This window comes from Salmo salar, chromosome 26, assembly GCF_965601325.2.
Source record: "Salmo salar chromosome 26, fSalSal1, whole genome shotgun sequence".
Taxonomy (NCBI): Eukaryota; Metazoa; Chordata; class Actinopteri; order Salmoniformes; family Salmonidae; genus Salmo; species Salmo salar.
The window spans coordinates 44,875,663-44,897,836 of NC_138316.1; the positions used below are offsets into that span (position 1 = coordinate 44,875,663).

The 22,174-nt window shown below is 40.3% G+C and overlaps 1 protein-coding gene across 2 annotated transcripts; it reads left to right on the forward strand.

The window, feature by feature from the left end:
* Positions 1-10,851: 10,851 nt before the first annotated feature.
* On the forward strand, positions 10,852-21,866 carry LOC145864272 (excitatory amino acid transporter 2-like). 2 transcript variants are annotated; one of them, XM_082969745.1, is made up of 10 exons: positions 10,852-11,244; positions 13,623-13,762; positions 15,834-15,986; positions 16,991-17,350; positions 17,459-17,585; positions 17,814-18,047; positions 18,724-18,918; positions 19,407-19,541; positions 19,738-19,948; positions 21,131-21,866. In XM_082969745.1, exons 2-10 carry the CDS (start codon positions 13,633-13,635, stop codon positions 21,221-21,223), a joined length of 1,638 nt encoding a protein of 545 aa, XP_082825871.1. In that variant the 5' UTR covers positions 10,852-11,244; positions 13,623-13,632; the 3' UTR covers positions 21,224-21,866. The 2 variants fall into 2 exon arrangements, with proteins under 2 accessions (XP_082825871.1, XP_082825872.1); XM_082969746.1 differs by lacking the exon at positions 21,131-21,866 and adding an exon at positions 20,964-21,121.
* The last annotated feature ends 308 nt before the right edge of the window (positions 21,867-22,174 follow it).

Sequence of the window (22,174 nt, forward strand, 5' to 3'; positions counted from 1 at the left end):
TCATATCATAATTATATCAGAAACATATAATAACCATATCATAACCATAGCATAATCATATCATAATGATATCATAGTCATATCATAATTATATCAGAAACATAAAATAACCATATCATAACCATAGCATAATCATATCATAGCCTTGTTTCATCCGCGGTTAAAAACAAGATTTTTGTACATTTTGGATAATTTAAATAATAGAATAATAAATACTTTTTTGTTGAACGTATGTGTGTATGTATAGTTGTATGCATGTACTGTACTGTTCTGTTGTGTCTGTCTGTTTGTCGATCCCTATGTACAGTACAGTAGGTCTACGCACTATACTATGCTGTACTATACTATACTGTACTGTACTGTTCTGTTGTGTCCTGTCTGTTTGTCGATCCCTATGTACAGTACAGTAGGTCTACGCACTATACTGTGCTGTACTATACTATACTGTACTGTTCTGTTGTGTTGTGTCTGTCTGTTTGTCGATCCCTATGTACAGTACAGTAGGTCTACGCACTATACTATGCTGTACTATACTATACTGTACTGTACTGTTCTGTTGTGTCTGTCTGTTTGTCGATCCCTATGTACAGTACAGTAGGTCTACGCACTATACTATGCTGTACTATACTATACTGTACTGTACTGTTCTGTTGTGTCTGTCTGTTTGTCGATCCCTATGTACAGTACAGTAGGTCTACGCACTATACTATGCTCTACTATACTATACTGTACTGTACTGTTCTGTTGTGTCCTGTCTGTTTGTCGATCCCTATGTACAGTACAGTAGGTCTACGCACTATACTGTGCTGTACTATACTATACTGTACTGTACTGTTCTGTTGTGTCCTGTCTGTTTGTCGATCCCTATGTACAGTACAGTAGGTCTACGCACTATACTATGCTGTACTATACTATACTGTACTGTACTGTTCTGTTGTGTCTGTCTGTTTGTCGATCCCTATGTACAGTACAGTAGGTCTACGCACTATACTGTGCTGTACTATACTATACTGTACTGTACTGTTCTGTTGTGTCCTGTCTGTTTGTCGATCCCTATGTACAGTACAGTAGGTCTACGCACTATACTGTGCTGTACTATACTATACTGTACTGTACTGTTCTGTTGTGTCCTGTCTGTTTGTCGATCCCTATGTACAGTACAGTAGGTCTAGGCACTATACTATGCTGTACTATACTATACTGTACTGTACTGTTCTGTTGTGTCTGTCTGTTTGTCGATCCCTATGTACAGTACAGTAGGTCTACGCACAATACTATGCTGTACTATACTATACTATACTATACTGTACTATACTATGCTGTAAGTACTGTGTACATTAAAATGACTGTGAAGGTGAATGTGTGTTGTGTGTACCTGCGTGTGTGAGCCACACTGTAGACAGTCAAACATGTGCTGTCAGTCATTGAGAATCACTTAGAGGATTTGTGGTCCTTATCCTCTGTTTGTCAGACAGACAGACACCTCAGCTTTCCCCCAGCTCCTCAGAACAGGACGACACCCTTAGAGCCAATGGAATTACACAATGGGAGATTCTCAGTTGGATTTCCTTGACTCCTCACGTCCTCTCTCCTCGCCTTCTTCTCAAGACCCGTTGGAGGAGAAGGTCAGAGGCGTTTTGAGAAGGAGGCGAAGAGAGAGGACGCGAGGAGTCAAGGAAATGCAATTGAGATTCTTCTCATGCATGCTACCATAGCAACAGTCACTACCATGGTTAGTGTGGATATCAATGGGTAACCCAAATCATGGTTGACCATAAAATCGAATGTATTTGAGAAGTGGTTGGAATGGCGTACTGAAGCTTCAGTTACTGTTCTCTAAATCAATGACTCACATAATAACTGTACAAATTTGTGTTCAAGTGGAGAAGGCAGTTACACTAATGAAAAAAGAGTAATTGTGATTGAATTGTGATACTCAAGAAGACACCATACCAGTTTAGTGGCCTTGCAGTTAAGTAACGCTCTCGTTATAATGACAACTAAGTGTATCTTTAATAGAGAATAATGGGATGTCAGGTGATCGAATCTAGACTTTCACTTGGAGGATCCAGGTTGTCATGACACTGTAAATGTGATGGGGATGGAAGCCTAGTAATCCATTGCTTCTTAGCTTGGCGTACAACCTCCCTCCCCCATTCCATCACACATACACACCTGCATACTAACACCTGAATGGTTTGTCTATGTGTTTGTCTGAGCTGGATAGAGGGAGGTGCAAGGCTTTCCTGTACTAACAGAACAGTAGAAGTAGAAACTGTGGGGAAGAGCTGATGCTGCACTTGAATGAAACTGCTCACTTGCATCATTGAACACAGATTTGAGAGGATTTCCATTTCAGAGTATTCATGGCCTATGTCTGAGTGAAAGTTTCAATACCTGGAACCGTATCCACAAAGCATCTCACAAAAGGTCCTAGGAATCCTGTTAAACCCTTTTTTAAGACTATAAAACTCCCAACTCAGAGTAGGTTTTAGGATTATGTTAAAATAGTGTTACATGAAGGTCTAGATTATTTATAGATACTGTTAGATTTAGGTCTAGATTATTTGTAGATGCTGTTGCATGAAGGTCTAGATTATTTATAGATACTGTTACATTTAGGTCTAGATTATTTGTAGATGCTGTTGCATGAAGGTCTAGATTATTTATAGATATGGTTACATGTAGGTTTAGATTATTTATAGATGCTGTTTCATGTAGGTATAGATTATTTATAGATACTGTTACATGGTCTAGATAATTTATAGATATGGTTACATTTATGGGTTGATCATATAGAAATATCAAAACATTATTTTAACAACTCCAGAGCAGTTGCATGTGGGGCAGGAACCACTGATTTGCTGCATTTTTCTATGATCAAGACACTTGCTGGTAACTCTTAAGTGATTAGGACAGCTCATGAGGTGTCCTAAATAGCTGTCGACTAGGTGGGACTCTGATGACTAAAGAGGCTTCATGCATAGCTTTTATTTTTACCACTACTACTACCACTACCACCACCGCTACAAATATTACCACCACCACCGCTACAAATACTACCACCACCACAACTACAAATACTACCACCACCACTACAAATACTACCACCACCCCACCACTACTACTACCACTACTACCATTACCACTACTACCACCACCACAACTACTACTACCACTACTACTACTACTACTACTACTACTAATACTATCACTACCACTACCACCACGACCAGTACTACTACTACCACCACCACCACCGCTACAAATACTACCACCACCACCACTGCTACAAATACTACCACCACCACAACTACAAATACTACCACCACCACCACTACAAATACTACCACTACCACCACTACTACTACTACTACTACCACTACTACCACTACCACTACTACCACTACAACCACTACTACTAATACCACCTCTACCACTACCACCACCACCACCACTACTACTACCACTAATACTACCACTACTACTAATACTATCACTACCACTACCACCACCACCACTACCAGTACTACTACTACCACTACCACAGCCACTACTACCACCACCACCACTACTAATACTACCACTACTACTACTACCACTACTACCACCACTACTACAACCACCACTACTACTAATACTACCACTAATACTACCACTACCACCACCACTACTACGAATACAACCACTACCACTAATACTACCACTAATACTACCGGTGCTACTACCACTACTACTAATACTACCACTACCACCACCACCACCACCAGTACTACTACCACTACTACTACCACTTCCACCCACACTACTACTACCACCACTACCATTACTACTACTACTACTACTACTACAATTACTACTTCTACTACTACTACTACCACCTCTACTAATACTAATACTACAACTTCTACTAATACTACTTCTACTACTAGTAATAATAATAATACAAATACTTCTACTACCACCACCACCACTACCAGTACTACTACCACTACTACTACCACTACTACTAATACTACTACCACTACTACTACTACTACTACTACTACTACCACTACCACCACCACTACTACTACTAATACTACTACTACCACTACCACCACTACTACTACTACCACCACTACTACTACTACTACTACTACTACCACTATCACCACTACTACTACTATTACTACTACTACTACTACTACTAATAATAATAAAAATAATAAAAATAATAAGAATTCTAATACTACTACTACTACTACTACTACTACTACTTCTTCTAATACTACTACTACTACTACTACCACTACCACCACTACTACTACTTATACTAATACTACTACTACTACTACTACTGCAGCTGTGACTTATGATAATGATAATAGTAGCTAAAAGTAGTAATACAATAATAACATACAATTGTGATCATTGCAACTCATTTGTTTGTCATTGCCGTTACAGTACTATTGATGGATATGTGTTTTATTGGTGCATTGATATAGGAGTGAAGTGGGTGGTGGGTTGAGCAGGTTGGGAGGAAGGGGCTCTGCTTTAGGGAACACTTTAGTCTGGCTCCTACAGTAAAGGAGACATTACTGCAGAAGAACATGGATACAATTATGATAATTCATCAATTCATTTTGGAATTACTGTAAGACAAGGTTTTGCTTTTGAAGTAGTTTTATTCATGAAACAAAAAACAACACTTTGCAAACTAGTTCAATTACTGATTACCAACCACACTTCACACTAAGCCTCACACCAGAGTAGCTAACTAGTGGAGGAATCTATTAGGCTAGTAGCTACTATAGTTTCCCTGTAACAGAGGCTAGTTAGTACAGATAGAGGATCTTAATTTGAGCCAGTTTGTTACAGCAGGAAAATAATCCTGCAGCAACAGGAAATATAAATTATTATGATGATTATAATGAATGGGCATTTATGTAGGCGTTGATACATTTTTTGTCTGGGAAAATCAAGACTGACATTTCTAAGTGGAAATTACAAACTTCAGAAGCCTTTTTAAACCTTAGCTTCACAGCTTGCTCAGACTAGCTCCAATACCGCTAGTGGTGATGCTAACGTACAGTTTCCAAATCAAATTTTATTGGTCACATAAACGTGTTTAGCAGATGTTATTGTGGGTGTAGCGAAATGCTTGTGCTGGTTTCCCATGGTTTCCCATGGTATGGCTGTGATTGCTCAGAAATGCACACTCATCTTTGAGCATAAATTAGCAATGATACAGGAAAAGTGCTTCTCATTTGTTATAACATTATTGATATAGTAGGGAATTCTTGATTGTCAGTACATTCTGCCATTTTTAAGGTAGTCTGTTTCAATTAACCAGATGTTCAAAGTTGATGAAACAATAATTCAGTAGGCCATTTGCCTTATTCAGCTGGTGTCCAAATTATTCAGGAAGTCTCACATGAGTTGTAAATGAGTCCATTGGGAAGGCCCAATAGCGACAGACATAAACATAAATGTGTACATTATGCCAGCATACCTTGCTGAATCAGAGATATGGGAAGATTTATGTGATTATAATATTTTTTTTAATATTTTGATGAATCATAATTGTGTGCATGAATGTCCAGTCTCTCTAGACAGATGAGTGGTTTGTAGTGAAGAGGCTGAATCTGCTGTTTAGCCACTTGCGCCCCTAGAAGTAGAAAATAAAGTTAACTAGCTAGCTAGCGCACATGAGATTTGGTTCAGGGTTCGAAGATTATATTGAAATTAATGAAATGATTTTATTAAGATGGAACAGGAAAGACACTTGTTGTGTAAAGATTGCTAAACTAATGTGTCCAACTAATTGTTATGTTATTTTCAACTCTGCTAAGATATCAATGGCAGGGAAAATAAGATGCAGGGAATTACCATAACACCTGGATGCAGGAACCCGGCACAGATTATCATTCAGGAAAAGGAGTTGCAAAGATTGTGGTTTCAATTTGAGCCAATTCACCACCATAAGGTGTCCAGAACACATGCGCATGAAATGATCAATGTACATGATATAAGAGAAACAGATGCATGCTGGGAATAGTATTTCTACTCGCATGGTATTGACATGATTTAATTATTGGATTGTAAGATTGTCTATTGTTAGTGCGTTTTAAGAAAAGAAAAGAATAGATAGATATATTCTTAGGAAGTGGTAAGTTAACTCATATCATGGTATATCTGTTGTGTCATGAGTGTGTACATTTGCGCATGTGTGTATGTCCCTGTGTGTGTATGTGTGGTAGATTAGGAGAGCTCAGGACAGATTAGTTATTTATAGACACCATGTCCTCTCATCATGGTTCGTGTGGTCAGGTGGAGTTGCGTGAGGAATGTGTACCTAAGGGGGTGGAGTCCCGCGTTGGGATGCATGAGATAGAAACAGATGCGTTGCCATCTTCTCCCTCCCGTCATGTGGACTAACCTACTGAACACAAACTGGTTGAATCAACGCCATTCCAACAATTGAGGTGATGATGTTGAATCAATGTGGAAAACTGATCAGATTTGCAAAAGTTCATCAATGTAAAGGGATGTTGGAATGTTACCCTTTTTTTTCAACACAACTTTTGAGCAAAATCCAAATGACATGGTAAAATGTTTTGGGGAATTCACGTAATTTGACAATTCAATCAAATGTAAATCAAAACTAGATGTCGAAGTGACGTCTGTGCCCAGTGGGAACACGGCTCAGAGATGGTTAACTCCATACCAATAAAGATCAGAGATCACTTATTGCAACAAACCAGACCACCACCAAGGGAAATGTAACACACACAGGAAGTAGTCATATGTAGCTGAATTCTAGAGACGATTTGTAATAATATGCATTACTATCATACACTGAACTACAGCTGTAGGATCTTAATTGGATCACCCTGTTGCATGAGAACTTTCCTGTAATGCAGGTAATGTAAAACTTCTAGTGTATTTGAGGCTTAAAATGTTTGTAATTTGCATTTAAAAATCTCAGACTTGATTTTCACTTATGAAAAATGTATACAAAAATATAAAGATGTCCATTAATTATAATCCACATAATAATTCACATTTCCTTTTGCTGCAGGATTATTTTCAAATTCAAATTAAGATCCCACATCTGTATGATGCTGAACTCTCTGGAACAACTGCATGAGTGTTGCTCACATCTCAAGTCATGAACTGCCACGATGATATGTTTCCTTTGGAAATCTTTTATCCCCTCATTGGATGACCCAAAGATAGATATCAGTGAGACTTCTTTTCATGATGTGTGTTCCAATCCAATATGGCTAATGTAGATAGCAAATGGAAAGAGGCCTGTAAAAGGTGATACATTAAATGTGGGTGACAGAGAAGAGCTGACCCCTGATATAATTTGGGGTGCCTTTAAGGTGTACATTAGGGGAATGATAATCTCATACTCTGCACTATTTTAGGGAAAAAAACATAAATCTTTACAAGGTAAAGAAGATAATACAATTTCAGAACTTAAGCCCAAATACAGAACTTAAGCACAAATACAATCTTTTACTTTTGAAGAGAGCCAAAAATTACAGGTAAAATTTAAATAAAGTAAACTACTTAATGGCAAATAAATCTGGAAAACATCTCACAGCTCTCACAAAACAAATATGCTAAACCAGTTATACTTTAAAAAGATACAGATACAAAAGTGGTAATTAGAAATAAACAATGTGATTAATGACAATTTTAATTTTTTTTAAAAGCTTCTATGAACATTTATATAAATCAGAATCAAACAACAATTGGACTAATCGCATATCCTTCTTAGACTCAACAACTCTGAAGCAATTACCAAAACACAAAAAAGAATCACTAAAAACAGAGATTACCCAAGAATAAATATTAGATACTGTTAAAACATTCAATAGGAGAAAGGCACCAGGAATGGATGGCTTTCCAATGGAATTCTATTCAACATTTTGGGACAAAGTAGCCCCACTATTTACACAAATGACAACACACGTCACTCAATTCAGTATTTCCTAGTTCCATGTATCAAACAGTTATTTCAGTTATATTAAAACCAGGGAAATGTGGAGAGTCCCCTGCTGATTACAGACCCATAAATGTAATAAATTGTGACAATAAAATAACAACAAAACTTATAAGCAATAGAATGGCAAAAGTCTTAACAGACTTGATACATGTCCATCAAACAGGGCTTATTAAAAATAGACACTTAGATTCATCAATAATGGCTGTTGATGCCGAAAGGCTTTCAACCATCTTTAATGGCTTTTTCTATTGAAAACTTTGGAAGCCCCCAACTTTTGAGCTGAAATAAAACATTTAATAAAACCATTGTATAAATGTCCTAAAGCATAAGTATACACAAATAATACATTTTCTGATTGTTTTAGAAAGGGGCACAATGCAGGGATGTCCCATCTCAGCCTCCTGTTAGCACTGGCAATTGAACAATTTGTAGAAAGAATTAGACAGGACCCAAATGTAACAGGTATCAATCAGTATGGGTAAACATGAATATAACTCAACTTATTTGTAGATTATCTACTTATATACCTGACCAATATTGAACACTCAATGCCCCCTTTGCTAAAAAATATTTTCAGAATACTCTAAAATCTCAGGATATCAAATTAAAGTGGGGGAAAATGAAATAATAGGAAAAAGAATAGCTCACAATCTACAGCAATCATTTTAAGTGGACTACCAAAAATATTTAATATTTAGGATGCTTAACTCATAAGAGTCTAAGCGGGGGGGGGGGGGGGGGGGGGGGGTTCTAGTAAGTTACATTAAATGGTTTTAAGGAGGTCATACCAAGGATCATTTTGCTATTTGATTTTGAAATTTTAGACACTTTGAAGCATAAAAAACAAACAATATTAGCCCATACAAACGCATTGAATAACAGATTCACTACATGGAACAACAGATAATCCCCAAAAATCTTAAGGAAGTTTGTTCTAAAGTGTCTGTCCTATATCTGAGCGATATAAGAAAGATCAGGAAACATATACATATGTTTTATTTTATAGGTATTTAACCCTTTATTTTTGGCACTAAACACTCTCCATATATACTTCCATTAATTTTTCAACTGGTACCGGGGGACCTTCAGACAAGTCTTGTGAGGCCTGTGGGCGTCCTAGAGCAAAATAACCGATATTCTTCCACGTTTTTCTACATGTTGTTACGTCACAGCCTTATTCTAAAATGCATTCAATTTTTTTTTCAACTACACACAATACCTCATAATGACAAAGCAAAAACAGGTTTTTAGAAAATGTTGCAAATGTATTAAAAAGAAAAAACAGAAATACCTTATTTACGTAAGTATTTAGACCCTTTGCTATAAGACTCGAAATTGAGTTCAGGTGCATCCTGTTTCCATTGATCATCCTTGAGATGTTTCTGCAACTTGATTGGAGTCCACCTTTGGTAAATTCAATTGATTGGACATGATTTGGAAAGGCACACACCTGTCTATATAAGGTCGTACAGTTGACAGTGCATGTCAGAGCAAAAAACAAGCCATGAGGTCGAAGGAATTGTCCGTAGAGCTCAGAGACAGGATTGTGTCGAGGCACAGACCTGGGGAAGGGTCCCAAAACATTTCTGCAGCATTGAAGGTTCCCAAGAACACAGTGGCCTCCATCATTCTTAAATGGAAGAAGTTTGGAACCACTAAGACTCTTCCTAGAGCTGGACGCCCAGCCAAGCTGAGCAATCGGAGGAGAAGGGCTTTGGTCAGGGAGGTGACAAAGAACCCGATGGGACAACCATCTCTGCAGCATTCCACCAATAAGGCCTTTATGGTACAGTGGCCAGACAGAAGCCATTCCTCAGTAAAAGGCACATGACAGCCCGCTTGGAGTTTGCCAAAAGGCACCTAAAGGACTCTCAGACCATGAGAATCAAGATTTTCTGGTCTGATGTAACCAAAATTCAACTCCTTGGTCAGATTGCCAAGCTTCATGTCTGTTTTTGCTTTGTCATTATGGGGTATTGTGTGTAGATTATTCAATCTATTTTAGAATAAGGATGTAATGTAACAAAATGTGGAAACCATGAAGGGGTCTGAATACTTTTCCGAATGCACTGTAGATGTTTGTTTGTGTCTCACCTCATATTATTGTGTAGCCTAAACTGTTTGGACGCTACAGACAGAAGTTGGCAGATCGGCTGCACCAACTTCAGACGAGTCCCAAGACACTTGTGAGGGCAGTAGAGCAAAACAGAGAACACCACCGCGTGTTTGTGAGTCTCATCAAATAGTAATATTAGTTTTCTATGACAAACTGTTCGGACGGTACAGACAATTTTGTGAGAAGACCGATTTTCAGGATGTCTCATGGTCTGACAAACATTGATCTAGCTCTGTCACCTTTCACCGGGGGTGAGGACATTGGCCTTAGTTAAACAAGGACAAGGATTCTATATGGAACCTTTTTCATCCTTCTCTAAGAAAGGGTTCTAAAAGGCTTCTTTGTATGGAGAAAATGTTCTACCTGGAATGAGGGTTCTTCTAAACTTCAAGGACAAGCCGAAGAACCCTTTATTGTTCTAGATCCTTTGTTCTAAAAGTGTGAGTTGAAAGAGCCCATCTTATCTGATTCATTACTACTCAAACTTCCCTCTCCTCTTTGTTTACATCAGGGTTGGCTATACAACGCACATGTCTCTTCAATGCAAAAGCCAAGTGTTCCTTTTCTTGAGCACTTGGCTTGCAGGCTTGCATTGATTGTTTGAGAATCTCGTGCGTCTTTATCCCGCCTCACATCCAAGGGAAAAGCATTACTGCGCATGCTTTAAGGACGGATTAGACAGGTAGAGAAGGAGAAAGAGGAGGGCACCAAGGATTTCACTCGCTGCTTACAATTAAGCTGAACGTGGAGCCCACAGTCCAGCCTGCAGGTTGGTCACTTCAGGTCTACACACATGCTTGGATGAGTCGACTTCAGTGACTGCGGATACCATTCTTAGTCTTCCATGGGCATTGCTGATTATTCCTTGTATTTCGATTGGATGCTGAGAAGGTGCTGCTGGCTTTCTTCTTGAGATCTACTCCCGCATAGCCTCCAGATTTCTACGTTCCCTTATTTAAGGGGCAAGGGGGGACCTTCATACGTTTGTGGATCTTCACTGAATCTCCAAGATGGATAGACCGTGAATTTCCCTTACTTTCTTTGACTCTATCCTTGCAGCCCATGGCTGACTGAGTAGTGACTCTTTAGTACGTCCCTTTCCATTCCAAATTCCAGACAACAACTACAGGTAAGCTAAATGTAAAGGTTTTAAATGAATATGAAAGGTTTGAAACATTAACTTGAAGTGTTCCAGAATGTTTCTCTTCAAGCCTTCTACATTCTACTTTTACCGTGCTGTGTTTATTTTACCGCTACTAGGCAGTTGCTGTCAAGGATTTTTGAAGGCATGATTGAAAGTTTGCATCTCACAGTATTATGCTACAGTATTGTTGAGTAGAATTTCCTCATCACAGTATTATGCTACAGTATTGTTGTTGTCCCCTGACGCAAAAAGGGAAAATGCTCCGGCGTCTGTGACTTGTCTGATCATTCTTCATTTATTGTCATTTGACCTTTGGGAATCAGAGGTCATCCCTTTCTGGTGAGAGAGCTGAGACACTCTCCCCTTTGACCTCATCTGCACCAACCCAGCCAGGTGGCCTTGAGAACCATCCAGCTCAATGAGATGTACCCTATCTAATGAGACACATAATGACATTAGCAAATCGTATGTGCCCTGGATCCTGATTCAAGTGCTTCACAATTGCTACAATCAGGCTGCAGTTGACTATAGCGATATATTGTTTAGGCTTTGAACGTAAAAGCTTTTGGTACTGATGCACCATAGAGCAGATAGGCAGTATGGATGACTCTTGGTGAGGGGACCATTTCTTGCCAAAGAGCTGTGTGAAGAATTGTGTTTTTTAAATATGTGATTTCATTTGTATGTATTGTGAATCTGTATTTCTGAATCTGTGAATCAAACAGTAATCCCTTGCTCAAGACTGTCTAATCGCAGCTTGGCACACCTTGACAGTTCCTGGGTCACCCCTGAGAGGTTATGTAACTAAACCACTGGTGTGCTTGACAGGCTAATTTTGTCAGCCTTAACAGGCTTATGTCCGGGCACTGTGTGTCAGACAGCCTCTGATTGATTTGCCAGTCACAACCTATTAACTGCCTCACCGTCATGTCTTTGGTTATGTGGATGTAAACAGTATGCAATTCAAACAGTTACTCCAGTAACAAATTCACTCAATATGGTTTTAGAAACAGGGAATTTCACCAAACCTCAATTATCCTCTCAATCCGAGAGATATTTTGTTAGTGAGTACAGGGCTGTTCAGGGGAGCAACATTTTTAGGACAGTGTAACAGTGTAGCAGGGGGACCCAGCAGAAAGCCCCATCTCAGGAAATGGACGGTACTGACAGTGAGTGTTAGTGTAAATATGAAACAATATGGGACAGGTGAACAACACACGGAGAGATGTGATTTAAATGATGCTAGGAGTAGGACGGTCGGGGATCTTTAAGTTGAAGAGCTTTTAAGCCAGACCACAACAAAGCCGGGAGACTTGTTGCTGCGGTGACGTGATGAGGCGATTAGGTAGAGAGATGGAGGGAGGAGTGTGAGGAGTGTAAGATGGGGGCATGACCTGAAAGTGAAGACTTCCATCTCAGAGGAATAAGATTACGAGGAAGCTCCATTCACTGGAAAATCACTGCATCCTCAGACTGGCCCAGATCAGAGGGCAGAGATAACAGAGGTTAAGTTTAAGTCAGTTGCTGTCGACAGACACTGGACACACACACATACTGTACTAACACACAAGTCATGGTGGGCTCCCGAGTGGCGCAACAGTCTAAGGCACTGCATCTCAGTGCAATCGGCTTCACTACAGTCCCTGGTTCGAATCCAGGCTGCATCATATCTAGCCTTGATAGGGAGTCCCATAGGGCGGCGCCCAATTGGCCGAGGTAGGCCATCATTGTAAATAAGAAATTCTTCTTAACTGACTTGCCTAGTTAAGTAAAAATTTTAAATAAATAACTGGTGTGCTATGAAACAAAGATATCAGGTAGCAAGCCCCAAGATACACTCTTAGAAAAGAAGGTGTCACACCTTGAATTGTCCCATTAGGTGAACCCTCTAAAAATAACTCTTTTTTTCAAGTGGAACCCTTTCACTAATACGAGGGGCTACGTCAGTAGTATTCAAAGTCGGGGCAAATGGGGAATTGCAGTGGGTGTCACCCTCCCAAAATAATACAACAAATAAGAGTATAGATAATTGTTTTTGACAATATACAAATGTTTTGGAAAATATAATTAGAATGATTTACATACTCACATCTCCCATGTCTCTCTCTCTACCCACTCGTTCAGTCTCCTCTCCCTCATACATCTTTGTGATAGTATGAATACACTATCATTCTGTTTGCCATCAGTTCCTGAGCCATTATTACAAACGGACAAGAAGCCACATCAAACCCTTATGGTGTGCTGCATCAGTGACCTTTTCACTGGAGCAAATATGGTAATACCTGTTGACACAGCTAGGCATTATGGGTCAAGGAGGAGTAAATGAATAAACCTCCTCTCTATCTCTCTCTCTCTCTCTCTAGTGCCAACACAATGCAGAGGCAAGTGGAGGTCAGAATGCATGAAAGCCATTTGGAGCCCATCGTGGAGCCTCCTCAGCCTATGTGTTGGGGAATATGCAGCAAAATCATGAATAACTTGGTCCTTTTCCTCACCGTCCTTGGTAAGTTAGTCTGTCATATAGATGTGTCTGGTTGTTACTGTCTTGGTAAGTTAGTCTGTCATATAGATATGTCTGGTTGTTACTGTCTTGGTAAGTTAGCCTGTTGCATAGATGTGTCTGCTTGTTACTGTCTTGGTAAGTTAGCCTGTCGTATAGATGTTACTGTCTTGGTAAGTTAGCCAGTCGTATAGATGTTACTGTCTTGGTAAGTTAGCCAGTCGTATAGATGTTACTGTCTTGGTAAGTTAGCCAGTCGTATAGATGTTACTGTCTTGGTAAGTTAGCCAGTCGTATAGATGTTACTGTCTTGGTAAGTTAGCCTGTCGTATAGATGTTACTGTCTTGGTAAGTTAGCCAGTCGTTTAGAGGTGACTGGTTGTTACTGTCTTGTTAAGTTTGCTTGTTGTTTAAATGTGTCTGTGGTTGATACTGTCTTGGTAAGTTAGCCTATTGTTTACATGTGTCTGGTTGTTACAGTCTTGGTAAGTTAGTCTGTCATATAGATGTTACTGTCTTGGTAAGTTAGCCTGTTGTTTAGAGGTGACTGGTTGTTACTGTCTTGGTAAGTTAGCCTGTCATTTAGATGTATCTGGTTGTTACTGTCTTGGTAAGTTAGTCTGTCATATAGATGTGTCTGGTTGTTACTGTCTTGGTAAGTTAGTCTGTCATATAGATGTGTCTGGTTGTTACTGTCTTGGTAAGTTAGTCTGTCATATAGATATGTCTGGTTGTTACTGTCTTGGTAAGTTAGCCTGTTGCATAGATGTGTCTGCTTGTTACTGTCTTGGTAAGTTAGCCTGTCGTATAGATGTTACTGTCTTGGTAAGTTAGCCAGTCGTATAGATGTTACTGTCTTGGTAAGTTAGCCAGTCGTATAGATGTTACTGTCTTGGTAAGTTAGCCAGTCGTATAGATGTTACTGTCTTGGTAAGTTAGCCAGTCGTATAGATGTTACTGTCTTGGTAAGTTAGCCTGTCGTATAGATGTTACTGTCTTGGTAAGTTAGCCAGTCGTTTAGAGGTGACTGGTTGTTACTGTCTTGTTAAGTTTGCTTGTTGTTTAAATGTGTCTGTGGTTGATACTGTCTTGGTAAGTTAGCCTATTGTTTACATGTGTCTGGTTGTTACAGTCTTGGTAAGTTAGTCTGTCATATAGATGTTACTGTCTTGGTAAGTTAGCCTGTTGTTTAGAGGTGACTGGTTGTTACTGTCTTGGTAAGTTAGCCTGTCATTTAGATGTATCTGGTTGTTACTGTCTTGGTAAGTTAGTCTGTCATTTAGATTTGTCTGGTTGTTACTGTCTTGGTAAGTTAGCCTGTCGTATAGATGTTACTGTCTTGGTAAGTTAGCCTGTTGTTTAGATGTGTCTGGTTGTTACTGTCTTGGTAAGTTAACCTGTTGTTTAGATGTGTCTGGTTGTTACTGTCTTGGTAAGTTAGCCTGTTGTATAGATGTTACTCTCTTGGTAAGTTAGCCAGTCGTTTAGAGGTGACTGGTTGTTACTGTCTTGGTAAGTTAACCTGTTGTTTAGATGTTACTGTCTTGGTAAGTTAACCTGTTGTTTAGATGTGTATAATTTCAGTCAGTAGTTTTGATACTAATGCTAATGAGCCAAAATGGGTTCCTGAAAATTGTGAGCAATTGTGTACTACGTCATCTATTTTGTATGTTAAGTTACAAATAGCAAGTTTTATATGTATTTTCATTTTTTGCAACTCATATTTTATGTTACAAATTCAAATTCGTACAATATGTTACAAATTAGTATGCTCTTAAGATCCCGGATTGCTTCTTTAACAATGAAAAGTGTGGGGTTTGATATCATTTAGTTTTTCTATCATTTAGTTTTTTTGCACCTCACAGCCCTCACAGTGAATAAGGTTGCCTAAAACTTGTGGGTGAAAGTGTAGCGAGAGCCGAGGTAGAGCTTGTTGTGTTCAGGGTATAAACACCAGCTGATGTGCATGAATACAAATAGCCCGGTGTGTGTAAACGGTGGTTGTAAATAATGCAACAGAAAACCAATGAGAGGTCCAGTTGATATGACTGGGGGTTCTCTCTCTGTGTTCTAGGTGTGATCACTGGCTCTGTTTCTGGAATACTACTGCGTCCCATGTCGCCGCTCCCCCCTGATGTGATCATGATCATCTCGTTCCCAGGAGACATCCTGATGAGGATGCTGAAGATGCTCATCCTGCCCCTGATCATCTCCAGTCTCATCACAGGTGGGAGACCAGAACCCTGCCATTATATGTATTTATTACGGATCTCCATTAGTTCCTGCCAAGGCAGCAGCTACTCTTCCTGGGGTTTATTATGGATCCCCATTAGTTCCTGCCAAGGCAGCAGGTACTCTTTCTGGGGTTTATTATGGATCCCCATTAGTTCCTGCCAAGGCAGCAGGTACTCTTCCTGGGGTTTATTATGGCTCCCCATTAGTTCCTGCCAAGGCAGCAGGTACTCTTCCTGGGGTTTATTATTGATCCCCATTAGTTCCTGCCAAGGCAGCAGGTACTCTTCCTGGGGTTTATTATGGATCCCCATTAGTTCCTGCCAAGGCAGCAGCTACTCTTCCTGGGGTTTATTATTGATCCCCATTAGTTCCTGCCAAGGCAGCAGGTACTCTTCCTGGGGTTTATTATTGATCCCCATTAGTTCCTGCCAAGGCAACAGGTACTCTTCCTGGGGTTTATTATGGATCCCCATTAGTTCCTGCCAAGGCAACAGGTACTCTTCCTGGGGTCCAAACACATTTAGGCACTTACATCACACATAAAACTACAGATAAAACGCTACATCATATAACATTAGTACACCACTACATATCTACAATACAAAATGTATAATATCACCATACAACAATATGACAATGTACTACAGTATACGTGTGTGTAGAGTGCGTTTGCTAGCGTGTGTCTGTACTAGCACTAGAGGCATTGTACGTTAGAGTGTTATTATAGCATTTATCCACAGGAGGTTGGTGGCACCTTAATTGGGGAGGACGGGCTCGTGGTAATGACTGGAGCGGAATCAGTGGAATGATATCAAATACATCAAACACCTGTTTGATGCCATTCCATTTCCTCTGTTCCATGACATTATTATGAGCTGTCCTCCCCTCAGCAGCCTCCACTGCATTTATCACTAGACTATCTGGAATTCATATCTTCTGTAGTTTACGTAACCGGTTGTTGAACTGCGGGCCTCTCTCACCTCTCTCCCACTCCAGGACTGGCAGGGTTGGATGCCAAGTCCAGTGGCCGCCTGGGCACCCGAGCCATGGTGTACTACATGTCCACCACAGTCATCGCTGCCGCTCTGGGTGTCATTCTGGTGCTGCTCATCCACCCAGGTAACCCCAAGCTGAAGTCCAACCTCGGGCCTGGCAAGAAGAACGACGACGTCTCCAGTCTGGATGCCTTCTTCGATCTAATTCGAAACCTTTTCCCAGAAAACCTGGTTCAGGCCTGCTTCCAGCAGATCCAGACAGTCACCACAAAAGTCCCCGTACCTACCAACAGGACCAGGGGTCCACCACAGTTTACCATCAAAAGGGGTCTTCAGTACAAGAGTGGGATGAATGTGCTAGGTTGGTACACTTACTAGAAAACATGCTCAACTCTTAACTGGAATGAATGATTGTCTTAGCAGTCCAAATAACTGATTTGACACTGTTTGCCTCCTTTTGAAACTGTAGGTTTGATCGGTTTCTTTGTGGCTTTCGGGATAATCATGGGGAAGATGGGAGACAAGGCCAAGCTCATGCTGGAGTTTTTTAACGTTCTCAACGAGATCGTCATGAGGATTGTTGGCATGATTATGTGGTAAGTCTCATCCTCTCTAGAGGTATATTCTATATTCCCCCCCTAAAATAACAGGCATTCTAGGAAGTCCACTCTAGTCACTGTGGCCAAAGGAGAAAAGTGTTATTTATTACAGGAAATTAGCCCCCAATGTACATGTTTGCCCCAATATTCCCAATTAGATACTACTATTTATCTTTCATTAGTGTTACCAAACTGCAAAACTAATCTCATCAAGGTCTCTCCCAGGTATTCCCCTTTCGGTATCGCCTGTCTCATCTGTGGGAAGATCATCTCAATCGATGATCTGGAAATGGTTGCCAGGCAACTGGGAATGTACATGGTGACCGTGATCGTGGGCCTTGTCATCCACGGTGCCATATTTCTACCGCTAATATACTTAGTCATCGTGAAGAAAAACCCCTATGTCTTCTTCATGGGAATCTTCCAGGCCTGGGTCACCGCTATTGGGACAGCATCTAGGTACAAGACCCAAACCTATTCTCTAACCTATTCGCGTCTTCTCTGTCACACTCCCTTTTCCCTGTGTCATACTTATTATAGCCTTTCCCAGAACCCATTCTAGAACCCATTCTAGAACCCATTCTAGAACCCATTCTGCTTGTTTACGATAAGACAGACAAAACAAGATGCCGTGACTTTACTTGTTTTGTCTCCAATCTACAGATAAACTAAAAACAAGAGTAATGTTATTCGTGGTGCATACAGCGCAAAGTTGCTTTCAAAGACTAAAAACCTTAACTTAGTTTAGGATAAAATGTTAATTTATATTAAGGACTCTGCTTTACCCAACCTATTTGATAGATTGTATGACAGAGTAGGTTTTGAGCCACAGCCGAAGCTGACACTGAGATGATAACAGCAACAGAGATGTGGTTCATGCCCTAGAGGGGTGTCCACATTTCACGGGTCGTCTGATACCTTCATGCATGACACCAGCTTTGTAGAGCTTAGCTACCACAATGTAGTTAGACTCTTGTCGACTAATCTTCGTGCTTAAAGTAAGACCCTTTAAAATTCACCCTTTGAGAGAACACAATGCTCAATGCATAATACACATATTATGTAAATTCAGTGTTTAATACAATTCCAAGTTTTGTGATATGTACTAAGTACACGTTTTGTACCCGTCTCTCAGCGCTGGTACCCTGCCAGTCACATTCCGCTGTCTAGAGGAGAACTTGGGCATCGATAAGCGAGTGACGCGATTCGTGCTCCCCGTGGGCGCCACTATCAACATGGACGGCACTGCGCTTTACGAGGCTGTGGCAGCCATCTTCATCGCCCAGATGAACAACATCGACCTCGACTACGGCCAGATCGTCACTGTCAGGTAGGACACTTCTAATCCTACATAACCAGGGCCCTGTGTTTTGGACTATCATGTCACATGACCTAGGATTTCATCTTTATTTTAAGCCTTTTCCAGACATTAGATTTACACCAAAAATAAAAGCAATTATCTGAGCATAGTGCTGGAACATGGTGCTGGAGGACAGTACTGGAGAATGGTGCTGGAGGATTATGCTGGAGCATGGTGCTGGAGGATGGTGCTGGCCCATCTGACATAATAAGAAAAGGGACCGTTTGTTGAAAACCCTTTAAATAAAGGTTCAAATTCAGGTCATGTGACATGATTGTTCAAAACAAGGTGCACTATACATGACGTATTGACCTTGACAAAAACATGAATTCATGTACCTACAATATAAGGTTGAAATTAATGTATGTGTAATTGACTGAGATCTCTCATCCTGACTGTAGCCTGACAGCTACCTTGGCCAGTGTGTAATTGACTGAGATCTCTCATCCTGACTGTAGCCTGACAGCTACCTTGGCCAGTGTGGGAGCGGCCAGTATCCCCAGTGCTGGATTGGTGACCATGCTACTGATCCTAACAGCCGTTGGGTTACCCACCCAAGACATCAGTCTGTTGGTGGCTGTTGACTGGCTGCTGTGAGTACTCAATCTTGTGCTTGTACCTGCATTCACACGTACAGAGAATGTTTCCACACACACACAATATCTTCTTGTTACCTCAGGATAAAACTCTGGTCTCCCTCAAAATATTGTCCTCAGCTTTGTTCCCCCGAGAGATTACCTTCTGCACTTGTCTGTCTCTGTGTCTGCCTCCCCACCCTAAAAAATCCAGGGATCGGTTCCGAACCTCCGTCAACGTGGTTGGGGACTCCTACGGGGCGGGGATCGTTTACCACCTATCCAAAGATGAGCTCGACGCGTTTGACGCCGCACAAAAAGTTGATGAATTTGAGTTGACAAAGTCCCAATCCTTCTTCGAGAACAACACCAACCAGTGTGTTTACGCTGCAGCCCACAGCACAGTCATGATAGATGATTGCAAGGTACATTTCATCTTTAAGGATATAGAGACGTGCATGTAGCCTTCCCCCGTAATTGCTGTTTTTTCTTCTCTTGTCATTTGGTATGTCGACATGATGTCACCTTATACAGTTATTTTGGAGAAAACAATATTACAAGGTGGAGAAAGTAAATAAATATGATATTATATTTATTTACTAACTCACTAATTATATGGAAAAGCAGTTTTTGTGATACCTGTGTACTTTTGATCGACAGTTTACTATCATTCTGATGTTATGTTTTTGACACAATTTTTCTTTTGAAAACATTTTTCCGCACTTTACTTTTCTTCCTATGTCTTGTATTAATTTGTGACATGAGTGGGATTATTTTTCTTAATTGGACATGTATTTGTGGCAGCCCTGCTTACATGATTCGATTCAGTTTTAGGGCACATTTTTAAATCAACATTGTATGGCTAGTGGTACACATGAAGACTGCTATTTCATCATGTTTATCCAGACAGTGGCAGACATATTATGGACCTGTCAAAAATCCTTCTTTCTACTGTAGCTAGCTATTTTTTAGACCAAAAACTCAATGAAAAGTCCATGCTCTTATTTTCAGAGCATTTTACTGATCCATTTTTCATGGATCATTGTTCTATTGCTTTGCTTGCATGGGACAATTACTAATCCCTGTTTTATACTGTTATTTAGTTGTTTTCTTACAATCGATTTATTCAACGTTATTGTACCGGTAATTCTGTTGGGCAGAGAATCCATAAAATACATGGCCAAGATAGAAAACAAAACTGACTCATCAATGTTTTACATTCTCCTGTCAGTGAGAAAACACATTTCAATCCATCTTCTGTATCTACTGTCGCTTCAGTATTCAGAGAGGATTCAATCTATCTTCTGTATCTACTGTCGCTTCAGTATTCAGAGAGGATTCAATCTATCTTCTGTACCTGCTATCGCTTCAGTATTCAGAGAATATTCTTTCTTTTCTTTTCTTTTCTTTCTATTGGGACCAAATTTGCGGGAATCCCAGTAAATTCAACCATTTCAACCAAAATTCAACCGACCAACCAACCAAATTCAACCAAAAGGATGGCCTGCAAGTATTACCCCCTTGGTTTCTCTGCTCAAACCCTTTGACAGCTTCAATATGACTGTGCCTTGGTCTTACAGTTAGATGTCCCTGGTAATTGCTTGTAGGTATCCATGGGCAATGGAAACGGCCACCCCAACGGCCACCCCAACACTGCAGATTTCTCTCTTGTTGAGGAGGAACCATGGAAACGAGAGTAAAGCAGCACCCTGCTCCGACCTCATCCTGACTTCCACAAGCTTCCCTTCCTGACCAAAATAAAGAACGTAACCACACTTAGCCCTGTAATCACATCAGTCTTACTTCCTGTGGTCTGTCTATGGTCAGTTCATTGACTATGGGATGAAGCTCCCCTCCCACAAAACAACGTAGGTACCAATCCACTTGTACCTATCTTAAACAATTAGATTAGGACTTCCAAATGACATTGCTTAAGCTGTGCTGGTGCTTTTTAAGGCATTGTTTAGTATAATGGATCCATTCTGGTGGCTGTATTCTGAACCTGTTTAGTATAATGGATCCATTCTGGTGGCTGCATTCTGAACCTGTTTAGTATAATGGATCCATTCTGGTGGCTGCATTCTGAACCTGTTTAGTATAATGGATCCATTCTGGTGGCTGTATTCTGAACCTGTTTAGTATAATGGATCCATTCTGGTGGCTGCATTCTGAACCTGTTTAGTATAATGGATCCATTCTGGTGGCTGTATTCTGAACCTGTTTCGTATAATGGATCCATTCTGGTGGCTGTATTCTGAACCTGTTTAGTATAATGGATCCATTCTGGTGGCTGTATTCTGAACCTGTTTAGTATAATGGATCCATTCTGGTGGCTGTATTCTGAACCTGTTTAGTATAATGGATCCATTCTGGTGGCTGTATTCTGAACCTGTTTAGTATAATGGATCCATTCTGGTGGCTGTATTCTGAACCTGTTTAGTATAATGGATCCATTCTGGTGGCTGTATTCTGAACCTGTTTAGTATAATGGATCCATTCTGGTGGCTGTATTCTGAACCTGTTTAGTATAATGGATCCATTCTGGTGGCTGTATTCTGAACCTGTTTAGTATAATGGATCCATTCTGGTGGCTGTATTCTGAACCTGTTTAGTATAATGGATCCATTCTGGTGGCTGTATTCTGAACCTGT